At 35.6% G+C, this 14,992-nt stretch overlaps 1 protein-coding gene across 1 annotated transcript in view; it reads left to right on the top strand.

The window, feature by feature from the left end:
• LOC135155314 (uncharacterized) overlaps positions 1-14,186 on the top strand; it is a 30,347-nt gene extending 16,161 nt beyond the window's left edge. The window contains exons 5-9 of the mRNA XM_064104269.1: positions 2,414-2,770; positions 6,163-6,407; positions 11,822-11,956; positions 13,342-13,534; positions 14,113-14,186. Coding sequence (XP_063960339.1) covers positions 2,414-2,770; positions 6,163-6,407; positions 11,822-11,956; positions 13,342-13,534; positions 14,113-14,186 — 1,004 coding nt within the window. The remainder of the gene's footprint in view (positions 1-2,413; positions 2,771-6,162; positions 6,408-11,821; positions 11,957-13,341; positions 13,535-14,112) is intronic.
• Positions 14,187-14,992: the final 806 nt, after the last annotated feature.

Genomic DNA, 14,992 nt, shown 5'->3' with positions numbered 1-14,992 from the left:
GAATATCGATGACGATGAAGCTTGGATAGTATTTAAAGATGAATTACCACTACATCTTCCAGAAATGTTCTCTGCACTGGCTCCATTGTGTCATAAAGTGGAACATATTACCACTGGCTTTAAAGGTTATCTGGATAGTCATACGCATGGATCACAACCTTTCATTCCAATGAGATCTGTCATCGCCGTTTGCCTTTACCAAATCTTGTCTAATCTCCATGACTCATTACAGACCATCAGTAGGTGTTTTCCAAATGCAAAGAGTCTTGTGCTGGATTGCGAATTGGCATTATTTGAATCCGCTTCCAGACACCACTCTGGCATCCCGCTGTCTTCACTGAGAAGATTGGAATTACGTATCCTACGTTACCGCGATACTCTTGACAACCTCTTTCTCTTGCTTTCTTCTTTCTGTCAAAACATTGAATTCCTCACCGTCACAAGCTATAGAACTCTCAAATGGGAGAAGTCAAGGACAGCCATTACAGAATGTAAATTACCTAATCTGACTGATATCCATCTTGAATCTCGTTGGTCTGACGAGCACTATGCACTCCAAATGATAACAGACTTACTACACTTAGGTCGTACGATGAGTCCTAGTTTGAAATTTGTCAAAGTAAAAAGTGTAGAGCTAGGAGATGTAGTTATGAAGAGTGTTGAATGGTCCCGAACATCATCGGATTGCGGGTTGCAGATTCAAGGTGCGTCAGCTGAACAGCTACTACTCCCAGAAGAGTTACCAAGATACGCATTGCGAAAGTCAGCGGCTGTATCCATAATCGAGTTAGTCGATATTGCAACTAGTGAATTTAAAGAGGTTACTGTCCTTACACTCGTCAGTTGCAAGATTGATTTCGGTCAGTCTGAAAGTAAGTCACTGCAAAGCCCGAAGGAACTTGGTACACTGCGGGAAATCAGGTTCGTTGGTTCAGAAAGCCCACTTTCCGAATCTGACAGGAACAAGCTTTCGGAGTTGTATCCTAATGTCAAAGTGACTGAAAAACAGGAGAGTCGGGAATCATCTGAAGAATCTCAGGAGGGTGCAGGGATACCTTCCAAGTTGGACAAAGCCTCCTCTCAATCCCTCAAGACCTCTGCCATAGGTGGATTGATATTGATTGTTATTCATCATGATTACCAGATAAATAGTGATTCAAATTTACCTTTTTGGAAATCATTAATATTTACAAGGTTTTATAAAATGTATAGAAAAGAGTTAAATCTTACAATAGGCATAATGGGGTTATTGGGAATTTACTTCTGCACACAGTGAATTTTTTGCAAGAGTTTCTTCATGCAAATTACGCATATTTATTGAGATAGGCTAAACTATTTCCCGTGCGCAATCTGATATTTCCTCATAAATACCATGATTCCGACGTTTCGTTAATATCTTCCCTTGTCTAAATAGATGATTAATTGTTGAAAGACAGGTAGATATAATTATTTATTACGTGCACTTAACGCATATCGGAAATAAACGAAATTCATAATCAATATTTAAAGGAAAGTAGTGTTCCTTTAAACTAACAGTTTATTATACACAGATTAACTTGCTGAGGAAAGGGTTGAATTTGATGAAGTTACAAGCTCACACAACCCTGAAAGTGGAGAAGAAGAATCAGGTTCTGTAGGAGTAGAGTAATCAGGAAATATTTTTGTGTGGTACACAAAAAAGTGAAACACTGAAAACTTCATCAAAATCGGATGTAAAATAAAAAGAAGTTATGACATTTTAAAGTTTTGCTTAATTTCACAAAACAGTTATACGCACATCCTGGTCGGTATGCAAATGAAGAGACTAATTACGTCATCCACTCACAATTTCTTTTGTATTATATTACATGAAATATGAAATATTCTAATTTTCTCCTCATTGCCAAGTGAAACAACGCTTGATTGCTTCATGAACATGAAGAACTAGCATTGCTTAAAACTATATGATTCAGTCAAGTTGGTCCTCATTGTGAAATGTGTATAAAATGAAATATTGTATAATTCAAACAATAAAAAAAATAAAGAAATAGTGAGTGACGTACATCATTGATCGTCTCATTTGCATGTCACTGAGTTGTGCATATCACTGTTTTGTGAAAGAAATAAGTGAAACTTTTTAAAAACATAACTTTCTGATTTTACATCCGATTTTGATGACATTTTCAGTGTTATTTTTTTTTATTTTCTCTATTTATTCAAATCAACATTTTTCTGTGGTTGACTTGACCTTTAAAAGTTGCCAAGTTGGAAATTTTTTTGTTCAAATACTATATTCCTCTTATCATTTACAACGGATATTTCAGAATGTCCCCCAGTCATGTCAGTGTTGAGCGACAATAATTTATCAGAATTTTGAAGTTAAAGTTTTGCAATAAAAATATAAATAAATATAAATATTTTTGATAATTTTCAGTACTTGATGAAGGAGATGTCGAAACAACCAAGAAGGTGTGCTGCAAGAGAATTGGAGCTGATGGTGGTAGACTGCGGCTAGAGTCCTTTGGGATTGAACTTGATATACCTCCTGGTGCAATCGACAGCAAAGAGCCACAAGAAATCTCTCTTCATGTCTTGACCGATACTCCTAATCTTGGTGACACCAAAGACGAGATGTCAGTCTGCTTTGGTGTACAGTGTCTAGCTCCTGATGACTTAGTCCTTAGGTTACCGGTGACTTACACAATACCTCATTGCGCTGTTGTAACATGGTACTCGAGTTTAACATGTTTAAAGGCAGTCTTGTACTCAGGAGAGGGGGAATACTCACCTCGTAAGAACTTTAACGTGCACGGCATACCTTATTGTTTTATATGTGTTTTATGGAGGGTTAAAATCTGTCACCCAGATGTTCAGATAATTACCTACATCCTTCGGAAAAATTGTCACATGAGTAGTTCTTGTCTGATCTGCATCCTGTAAAAGGAACAATACATGACCTTAGATCTCGTCATGTCGACATCATTTATGAGAGATGATTAAATGCTATGATCTTATGTCTTGTCATGAGTACATCTTGAGATACCTGCTAGTGCAAGTCTACATCTTTTAAAAGAAATGATCTGATGCCATCATCTTCGATATCGTCTTCAATTCTTTGAGGATATAATAGCATGCCAAGTTAATGAATCGAAGATTTTCTTATCTGATCATCTCTTCTCCCCCAGTATGTAGACATGAAGAGTTTGATCATGGTATGTGACCATATCTTCTACAGGATGTAGACACGGATTGATACGAGTTCATGTCATGCGATCATCTATCCTGCTGGATGCAGGGGCGTAACAGGGGTTGGTGGCCGGGGGGGGGGGGGCAAGAGCAAAAAAAGAAATTCCCGGTCGACATAGTCTGAACAGGATTTGTTATGATTGTGTTCGAGCATTAGGACGAAGCTCAATGCGTGATAAGTACAAAAAAGAGGGGACACAACAACACGCTTAAGCCCCGAGCGAGCGAAGCAAGCGATAAAAAAATCACCCTTTCATGATAATCTAACTTAGAGATTGATTTTTACATGGTATTCAGAAAATAACATCATATCTTTCATCTTCCTTCTCTTTTCTTTCCTCTCATCTTTTTTTTGGTTGTAGAACTTTTTTTTTTTTTTTTTTTTTTTTGGGGGGGGGGCAGCAGTGCGTTGCGGATCGCGTCCGGGGAAGTGCCGGCACCAGGATTTTTAACCTAGGGGGAGGCAAAAATAACATGGGGGGAGCAACACACGAAAGTTTTGCCTATTTCACAAAATCGAGCGAGAAGCATGAGCTTTTTTTCAATATAGGCCCTACTGATTTGAAAAGAGACCTGTTGATGCCTTCCTGTTTGCATTTGGTCATGAAGGTGATATCTTATCAAAGGAATAATGCGAGCGCGAAGCGCGAGCTGAGAATTTTTGATATCCTGAGATAATGACTTGACGTTCTATGCACTTTTTGTTATCATGAACTAGATGGCTATCTAACTAAAAAAATTGATGCAAGCGTGTAGCGCAAGCTGAAAATTTTGATTTATGAAAATTATGAATACGCAGGATGTGTATCTCGCTAAAACGAATAATTCTAATCGCGAGAAGCATATTGACTTGAACACTGGACTTTTAAGCATCATGTGAACAGATAATTTACTTATCTCAGTCAACAGTTACTGCGATTGAGCGCGTAGCGCGAGCGAAATTTTTGAGTTTTATGTTATGACCCGAAAGATTAATGTTGACAAAAATTGTTGGGAGCTAACAGTAAATGGATAAGAAAGTTTTACAATTTATAAAACGAAAAAGTTTTGATCGAGCACTTTGCAGCATTAGCAGGATGCTTATGACAACATTTATTATACATTTTTTTTTCAAAGTTTCCGGGGGGGGGGGGTAGGGGGCAAGTTGGGGCATACTAACTGGGGCAAATGCCTCCCGTGCCTCCCTCTTGGTTGTGTCACTGGTCCGGGCGGAGCACTCGGAACCTCGTGATATTTTTTTAACATTGCAGATGGCCACTTTTTTATCAAGCCGCGGGTACATACACATAACTTCAACGCAGTTGCGAATAAACGAAGTATTTTGAGGCAGCACGACATAGCAAATGTGGCAAATGATTTGAAAATGAAATTCTCATTATTTGATACTAGCCTTGGAAATTTAGTAAAAGTAAACATTGAAAAGCTTTTTATGGTAAATCTATCCAGCGTAAAGCTGTACTGAGGCTAGGACATAGGGGATATAACTGGCCTTGGCTAAAAAAAATTGTGTACTGATTGCGACCACTATTCCATAAAATTTAGCAAGTTTATAATAGACGCCATCCACCTATCTTCTCGTTATTTATAGTTTTCAATCCTAGGCAGCCCGGTCGTTTTATTATATTATTTTCTTTTTATTTTAATGTCCCTTTTCTTCATTTTGATTTTCCAATTTAGCTTTTGGCTCTACCTTCATTTTCCGTTTCTTTTGCCTTTTTAAAATGTTTTCCCGTGTCATTGAGTCATATCTTTTAATTTTATATCACTCTCTTGCTAATCATGCTAATGTAGGATATTTTGTACTTTCTCTCCTTTTCTTCTTTCCTTCCTTTTCCCGCTTACCTTCCATTTTTCCTATTTGTGTTCTTTCATTTTGTCACGGCTTTTCATTTCCCTTTTCCCTTTCCATTTCCTTAACCCCCTTTTCTTTTTCCCCCTTTCTTTCCTTTTTTCTTTCTTTCTTTCTTTCTTTCTTTCTTTCTTTCTTTCTTTCTTTCTTTCTTTCTTTCTTTCTTTCTTTCTTTCTTTATTTCTCCTTTCCCGTTTTTGTTTTATTTTCCCGGTGAAATCTGCCAGGGGGTGGGGAGCTTGCCCCCCCCCCCCCGCCTGTTATGCCATTGGCTGGATGTTGACATGACAAGATCCAAGATCATGTCATGTGAGCGTGTAGACATGTTGAGATAATAATCCGAATATCTGGGTGGCACTTTTAAGCTTCCGTATACAATTAAATTCAATAATTACAATACTTTGTGCGTGTGAAAAAAACAAAAAATATCAGTAACTGCTGCGAACATATTGTGTGACGCGTAAATTGAATTTCTTAACTTTAAACCCTAAAAGTTCATCCTGATAAGTTAGTCTTAATAAAATCGGAAATAGTGAAAAATGTTGGTAAGGGTTTAATAAAATCTATCAAAGAATAAGACAATAATGTTTAAAATGTTAAATTTATGACGTCATATCCAAGCAGTTTATCATGTAATATAAATCCCATAGCTCATTAATTCAATGGAAATGATAGGCATACACATATTTTAAGTAAAATATGATAAATGAATATATATATTTTTATAGATAAGGGGCTGTGAAATGATGTTTCTGATGAAAAAGCCACCTCAAAAAAATATATGTAAATAAAAAAAATCTGAGAAAATAGCGCTTTTGGGAATTCATATCACACGACGTAAATGGGGGAGCTTTTAGTCTGTGACGTCACAAAAAGGAAAGGTTTAATGTTATTCTTTGATGGATTTTTTATCAAACCCACACTAACTTTCAATCGACATTTTCTTTATTTTTTCTGCTTTTATCAAAACCAACTTACTATCAGGATGAACTTACCCTATAAGCGATTTCTTGTCCTTAATTCGCTTTCGCAAATATTATTTCCTTTCATCATATATTCCTTAACCGTTTCATTCTTTTCCAATGCAGATGCAGTTGTTAAAGAACGAAAAGTACTGTCAAGGTCTGGAATACCCAGCTGTAATATCATGAAGGACGTACTCGAACTCAAGATTGATCATTTTTCGTGGGCGAAGATTATGATCTGGATCAAGAGCTTATTCTTCCGCGGAAAGAGGATGTGCTTTTTGCCATTTAAACAGATGAACCTGCCCCTAGCTAAGACACCTGTTATATTACATGCACATATATTTGACGATGTGAAGGGGAACAAGGTTCATTCTATTCACCTTCTTCTTGAAGGCCAAGTCAACCCCCGAAAAGAATTGATTTTAACAAAATAAATAAAAAGAACCAAAGAAGCATAACACTGAAAACTTTTATCAAAATCGGATATGAAATATTAAAGGAAGTTATGGCATTGAAAAGTTTGTCTTATTTTTGACAAAACAGATAAATGCGCAACTCAGTGATATGCAAATGAGAGAGTTGATGATGTCCCTCACTATTTTATTTTTTTATTGTTTGAATTGTATATTATTTCAAATTTTACAGATTCTACAAGGACCATTACAAGGACAAGGACTGTTTAAACCACAAAATTTGGAAACAATGACAATAAATATGTTCAGGCAGGAATAAATCTTTGGTTCACATGACAATAGGAAGACAATTAAAATATTTTCTTAAAATTGAATACAAAATACATAGTGAGTGGATGGTGTCATTAGGCTCCCCATTTGCATACATACCAGGACGTTAATGTAACTTTATTGCGAATTTTTCCAACACCTGAATATGACCTAACTTTTTTAATTCAACATCCGATTTTATGAAATGTTCAATTGTTTGATTTTTTATACAAAATGGGGTTGACTAGTCCTTTAACAGAAATTCAAAACCCTTTCGCTGATCAAGGCTTAGGCTAATCAGTCGGGTCGCGTGCGTGTGCAAAATCACTCGGGTTTTCGACTTTTGGCGATTTTTAGGATTTCGATTTTTTTCTAACGGTGTCTTCAATCGGACAAAACGCTGGGAAAATAAAATGAAATTGAAATTCGGTTGTCGTTTTAAGCCGGCAAGTGCCTTAAATAACATGTACTAGACTACTTTAACAAGCGAATCTTGACTACTGTTTCAACATAATCACATTCCACATATTCAACCTGTTTCTGTTTAATTTTGTGTACACTCCGTATCGTTATCTCCCATTAACTCCAAAATGTACTTTTCTCTCCGCACACTCGATTTTGATCGTGAGCTACTGAACTGAAGTTATTGGTCACAAGCACACGAACTTCTAAGGTCTACGGTATTCTCTTCTTCTAGAGGAATAAAACAATCGTTCGGGTATGATTCTCGCGCGCCAAAATTGCAAATCAGAGAGAATCATCAGACCAATATTCCAGTACATCATAATTCGTATACTTCGTTTCCAGTCTTAATACAGGTCTTATAATAGTCCGTACTCTTCCTCCAGAGAAATAAAAATCGCTGGCACTGTAAAAATTCGCATGACGAAAATGCAAATTATAATACCGTACTGAAAACTAGTCTAGATTAAACTCGGATTGGAAACATACAGCAAACAGAAGACACGGCTTCAGAGAGTGACGGGTAATACAAAAATCCTCAATATTATTTGTTATTCATGTTTTACATTGCATTGTCTATGCTCTCGCTCTCAAATTGATTCATGGGTGGAGCAGCCAGCACTGTAACGTTGGATCTTCCTCGGATCGACTAACGTTAGCTTGCTCCATGCTATCGATGCACTTCGTGTCCAACCGCGGCCGGGTCCCGCCATGGGGCCAGGCATGTCCGCATATGGGAATTTCAATTTCATTTTATTTTCCCAGCGTGTTTGTCCAATTGAGGACACCGTTAGAAAAAGAAATCGTATCGAAATCCAAAACAATCGACAAAAATCCAAAACCCGAGTTATTTCGCAACGCACGCGGCCCGACTGATTAGCCAAAGCCCTGATCAATGTCTTCAATTCGCTGTAACGAACCAGTTTAATATTAGGACTTATGTGTACTTCGACAACGACTTTTAAATTAAAGCTCGCTTTAAAATGAGTTGTCGGCCCAACGGATAGGTATTTCCCCGTACCTTCTAACTGCTAGTTTTAGACAGTACATTTTAATTCATACCACATCCTGTTGATTTATTTGAATATTCAGTTTTATCCTAGTCCGTTAATTGAGGGTAATAAATTTCTCTAATGCCCACAACCTATTGATTACATTTAGTGTAATGACGTTAACACATTTGGGATAGGGGAACAAACATTCGGTCGCATTCCAAAAGTCTGGTATGCAAAAAGAGTGGTGGATGTACAATTTTCCACACGGTGCCATGGATAAATTGTTGCAACATAACAGAATGTTGACAAATTTATTGAGTAAGATCTCATTTTGAAGCTAGAAACTATAGGCTAAGTATATTATTATAAATTATATCGATACGTACGGAGCCTTTAAAGTGCCATCGACTTGACGACTTGGCGAGATGCTTTATCATGTCGACATAATGACCTTATTATTTCGACATGGCGAAATACGTTATCCCACCAAGTCGACTTGTAAAAAGTTAAATGTCAACATGGCGAGATATTATATCTTGACAAGTTGACTTATAAAAAATTATAAGTCAACTTAACAAGATATTTGGAGTCTCGCCTGGCCTCGGACACTTGATATCTCGCCATGTTGACATAATAAGGTTATTATGTCGACATGGCAAGATAAAGTATCTCGCCAAGTCGTCAAGTCGATGGCACTTTAAAGGCTCCGTAAATTCAATATTTTTATATTTTTAGGCATGTTAAAAGCAGGGAACAACTAAATGTTATATAAATGTGACAATTTTGAAAATATGCAGGAATGAAATACATGTGTATGTCAGCTCTGATCTCCAACCTAATCAGTTAGTAACTGTAGAAATTTTGTTATTTATCTGATTTGTAAATTTAAATGTTAGTACAAAAGTTGTGCATCATTGCAACACACATTTCAATCCATGATGTAGTCATCTTTCCAAGCATATTAACAGTGACAGGCATTATTGGGGCAGAAATTTGAAATGAAATATTAATTAATTAGTGTAATCAATATGCATACAATAACATATAACTATTCGATTTTTGTTACAGATCTAATTATTGGTGTTACAATATTAAAACTGCAAAATACTAGGGTGATCTAATCTTGCATTAACTTTTGAAACCACTTTATGTGCAGCAGGTCCAATTTGAGAAAAACACATTTCAAAATATACATTTACATTGAAGTCTGTGTAATAATTAGCTGTCAATTATTCATTTTCAGGAAAAATAAAGGAAATTGAGACTTCATTTTTTTGTCATTATTTACAGAATGGTAATACCTATTACATCAAAAACTATTGTTGGGATCAGTTTTAAACTCTTCGGCAAATTGAACCACCTTATAACATGCAACCATTCAAAATTTCTAACGGTACTTCGTAACTGCAAAATATATATATTTTCATCAATTCATAATTTTTTGTCGCTTATCACTTTAGCACATTTTGAAAATGCTCATTAACCAAGAGCATTAGACCAAAATAGGCTTTAGAAATGAAATTTCAGGTGAGCTGATTTTTTTTTCAGGATAGGTCCTGGAATATGTTTAAAATAACATACTATAAGTGCTCATGTATCCTCATTGGGGGTGTTCCGTATTCCAAGATGGCTTCCAAAATGGCCGCCATTCATGAAAATTGGTAAGTCAAAAAACAATGGTTTCCAAAAATTAATAAATGGCTGCTGATACGTAAAACCCCCCTAAAACTTTTTATAATATCAACCTAGAAAATACGACTCTGGTATCTAAAAATGGTTTAAAGGGCCAAATAATTCTTAAGGACAAGTTAAAGGACAGTCAGTGGTCCAGTAGGTCAAAAAAATCAACATGGATTCACACAGTGACTCTTGTTATTCATCGTGCTTCAACATCAATTTCACCATCGCTATCATTGTGAACTTTAATTAAAGAATCTTCGCCAACCAACGTGGATTTTATCTGAATTCAATACAGGACTATCATAGCTTTGGATTATAATCATAACTGACATTCAAGAGATGTAAGATCATCATTATTTTTGTATTTTTTAGTGTATTCATTAAATTTTTCCTGTATTAAAAGAAAAGGAAATCAAATTTAAAACTAAATTTTAATTGTTATTTGTTGCAGTATCGTAACAGGCTCTAGTCTACTTCAGTTCCGAAAACTGTTCTCCCAGCGAGCCCTGCTATTATTAATACCCGGCTAAGCTAGGCTACCTATTCGGTGGACAGAGCTTTTTGAGGAATTACTTCCTGCTGGTACCCATTTACCTCACCTGGGTCGAGTGCAGCACAATGTGGATGAATTCCTTACAGAAGGAAATTACGCCATGGTTGGAATTTGAACCCACGACCCTCTTTTTCAAAGTTCGGAGACTAATCCACTGGGCCACGACGCTTCTCGTCCCTTGAAGATGACTTGGCGCTGATCAATTATAACAGATTCCAATAATGAAGAAAACTCGGTCACAAAGATGTCATATGAATTTCTGTTTCTTGACAATGAGGGGGCCTATATATGGCCAGCGTCCTAAACGCAACCGAAGATAAGATGCGAACATAAATGTCCATAATAATGCTTAAAAGACGTCAATTTCTCTGAGGTGACTTCAGCGATTCCCAAAGATTAACGATAGACTATACATATCCCACCTCTACGATAATAGCGATGTTAATGTACGACATTTAAGTCTGGGAAAGTAGTTGTGATATCACTGTTATCATGTGCGTCGCCTCTTAACTAAGACTGTGTTACAATAAGGAGGTCTGACTTTTAAAATATCAAATCACAGATCATCGTTGTCTTATTGTTCATGGATCGGGCATTCAAGCGTGACTATTTTTTTAATTCTTTTTCTTTATCAATTGTTTTAAAATAGTTATTAAAAAAACCTCAATATTAAGATGAATTTGAAAGTGGAATTAAAAACTGATAGAATGCCATGACACCAGGACGGGGGGGGGGGGGGAGCAGGGGTCTTTTTGGGGGGTGGTGTTTTTAATGCACATGGCTTCCTTTAAAATCTTATTTTTCTACTCTGGCTTGGTAGATTCGTTTTTGTACACCACTTCACACCGAGAGGTCAAAGCAGTATCTGCCTATTTTAAAACCTGCCAAGCTCATCTGCTAATCACGATACTTGGAATATTCATAGCATTTATTTTACGACAACCGAGTAGGAGGAGGGATCTACTAAACGCGTGTGAAATGCGTACATCATGTACATCACGTGATTAAAAAAACATTTCACCTACTAGTAAATTTTCTTTCCAATACCCTACCACTATACAAGTAGTAGTTCTGTGGTCCTAGTGATAATCCAAACGTAAATCTTTGTATTTGATATCCTTGCCAAATTCTCTATTGGCTCTGTTTAGATACTGGACACTATAAAATACACTTTTTAATTCCGTGTTTGAAACTTACTTCGAATATATTTTTGATGGTGGTATTAATTGTCAATAACAGATGTAAGAAGATCTTGAATCTACTTATCATGATCATGATGTTGTATGAATATACCCGATATTGCCTTTCATGTCATGTTAGTGATATATTCACCATATATATATTCTGTTTCTGTGTTTCTTTGGTAGCAAGAGGTGGAAGAGAAGGAAAAGATACAAGGCCTCATTCCTGCTCATATCTATTTACCTGTCCTCGTACAGAAGGCAGAAGTTGATCTTGAAATGAGATGTTATGTGAAGAAAAAGCTAATTGGAGACATTGCTGTAAGTTTAGTAATAAGTTAAAATATTTTGATTACTAATTGTGTTTCTGAGGTGGGGGTTCGAACATTTGTTGTAATGCGTGGTAATGTTTTATTCTGTATCATTTTTTAAATAAAAATTCAAACTTAACAATATATCAAAATTTAGCTTTCGATTTCTGCCCAACTCAAGTTTCAATTTACAAAATTAAGATACTATCATTTCGCGTACATCAGTTATAAGGATATTGTTATATAAAAGTGTAAGATATCACCGTTTTACTGTATTTTTTTTTAAAAGCCCATATAAAATTAGGAGCCCTTCTTTTTTTGGCTGCTGAACATCTACATTATCTAGGGCCAGTTCAATATAAAAAATGTTTATCGTCTGTAAGTTTTGCCCGGTAGTTAAAATATACATGAGACTGCACATACACGTTCCAACTTTGGACCCTTATGATTAATGACTGTGTGTATGTGTGTTTGTTATTTAGCTAAATTACATTTTAAAAAAATGACAAGGATATCAGGGGGGAGGGGGGCTGATACAACGCACTCCCCACTAAACTAAACAGCGGGGTTGCATCCCACATGCCCCTGCCGAAAAAAAGAACATTGTTTGGATGGCATTAAAAAAAAATCCTTACATAAGGTGTCCGTGTGTATGTGTGATGAGCATGGAATAAATCTCAATAAGCATGATAACGCTTCTTTCGCGAAAAGTTTTTTAATATTTCTTCGCTCGCTAAGCTCGCTCACTAAGCTTTTTCGCAATACCTAACACAAGGATGTTTAGCAAGAGAACAATAAAAACACTGGTGTAAGAATACGGTTACAGGACAGGGTAGTCACCCCCACTCACCCCTCTCTAAATTCTTTTAGCGCACCTTGAGGTCATCTTGATGATCACCAAACTCGTTAAAATGTAACAAAACCAGATTTTTATTTTATTTTTATATGCTCCTTGCTAATATTCTTCAAAGGACAAGTCTACCCCAACAAAAGTCCATTTGAATAAAAAGAGAAAAACCGACAAGCATAACACTGAAAATTTCATCAAAAAGGGAAAAAATGGTTCAGTAAAGTTGGTCCTCAATGTCAAATCAGTAAAAGTTTGTGTAAGTCAAATAAAAAAAAAATAGTAAATGACGGACATCGTCGAAACTATTATTTGCAGGTCACTGAGTTGTGCATATTTTTATTTTTTTTTTTTTTAACTAATACGCAAAATTTTAGAATATCATAACTTTTTTATTTTACATCTGATTTTAAAGAAGTTGCTTTTTTCTTTTTTGATTCAAAACGTTTTTTTTTTCTTCGGTGGACTTGAACTTTAAAAAGACTACACGCTAAACACAAAAACAAAAATCGTAATAATCTCAGAAATGACAATACTATTCTCTACAGGTCGTATCATTCGACAACCTTACGAATTTGACCAGGATTTGTGTGGGCTTTGAATTGGATCTTGGTAATCATTCTGATATTGTTGCAGTATCAATTACAGCAGGACAAACCAAGAAACTGGAGGTCAAATGTTTATTCCAGTTAGACTTTCCCATTCCTCAGAAATTAGAAAAGGATTCGCCACTAGATTCAGGTAACAGCTGCAAATATGAGCAAACATTATTAATTTCCAAGCACATCCTTTTCCCCAAGACAATCACTGACTATGATACAGCCATAATAATAATGAAAAATTATTATATAAATGAGAATGTTAAAAATGGAAAGCATGTCTAAGTCAACGATATCATGTTTTGTGTAATCTTGGATGTAGGTGAATTAGTTAGTTGATTTCATCCGGAATGTAATGTGAAGTTTCAAATAGATTTATTTCAATTTCAACTTCAAAATCATGAGCAAGATTGAACATACTTTATATATAATCGTCATGTATACTAAATTTTCACTTACAAACCATTGCTTTTAGCCCTATTTAAATGTGATAAAGTAAATAATAGCTTTAAATAGCCACTTTTGCATTCATGGCTTGCAAGGAAAATGTTATCATAATGAGCAAAAATGGAAAATTCACCTTTGTTATATTCTAACTTATATAAATGTATTTTAATGAATAATTAACCTTTGGAAATGAAATGTTGGATTGAATTGAACTACGTGTACAGTACAATGAAATAAAGGATGTCATAATTACTTTTGCCGTGTTTTTTGTAGCAATAGAGCACAGTGCATCAAGCTCACAGACGCAGCAGACATCAATTCAAAGAAGAGAGGGGACCATAGAGTAAGTTACGATCATTTAATATACTTCTAATAGTTTAATCATTGCTGATTCTGATTGCACAGCATGTTGAGATATCCAAATTGTACCACCAGTACTACTAAGAAGGGGGAATGTTATGCTCTTTGTGTTCTTGTAAATTAAAATGAAAAGGGAAGCAATCAAAGTAATTCATAGCTTACGGAAGAGCCTTAATTTTATGTACTACTTTCCAGTTTAGATGGCAACAATAAAAACACCAGCAAGACCCGTTAAAACATTTTCGGAGTTAAAAATTTGAAGATTGCATGACGCAATTGAAGAAAAAGTTCACTCAGACAAGAAAGATGATTTTAAATAAGAAGAGACAATCTCACAAGCATAGAGCAAAAAATTTCATTAAAAAGTGTAAAATAAGAAAGTTAGGACAATACATACAATTGCCTAATTTCACAAAATAGTTATAATGCTCACACTGGTCGGTATGCAAATTAGGAAACTGCTCACTATTTCTCTTGTATTTCATTATAGGAGAAAAATATTTCTTACACCCCACCCCCCCCCCCCCCCCGTTCTCACGTGAAACAGTATTTTGTCCTCCCTGGGCATGTGGTATACCATTGTTTTAACATTTTATGGTTCAGTCAAGTTGGTTCTTATTGTGAAAACCTTAGAAATTGAAATATTGTACAATTCACATAATACAAAAAAAACAGTGAATTAGCGATATCATCAACTCTCATTTGCATGTCACTGATTTGTGCATATTACTCTTTTGTGAAAAATAAGCGAAACGTGAAAATTACATCACTTTCTCATTTCACAGGTGTTTCT

This window comes from Lytechinus pictus, chromosome 8 (assembly GCF_037042905.1).
Source record: "Lytechinus pictus isolate F3 Inbred chromosome 8, Lp3.0, whole genome shotgun sequence".
NCBI classification, from domain to species: Eukaryota; Metazoa; Echinodermata; class Echinoidea; order Temnopleuroida; family Toxopneustidae; genus Lytechinus; species Lytechinus pictus.
The sequence above is the reverse complement of the archived record's forward strand: the minus strand, read 5'-3'. Positions and strand labels throughout refer to the sequence as shown.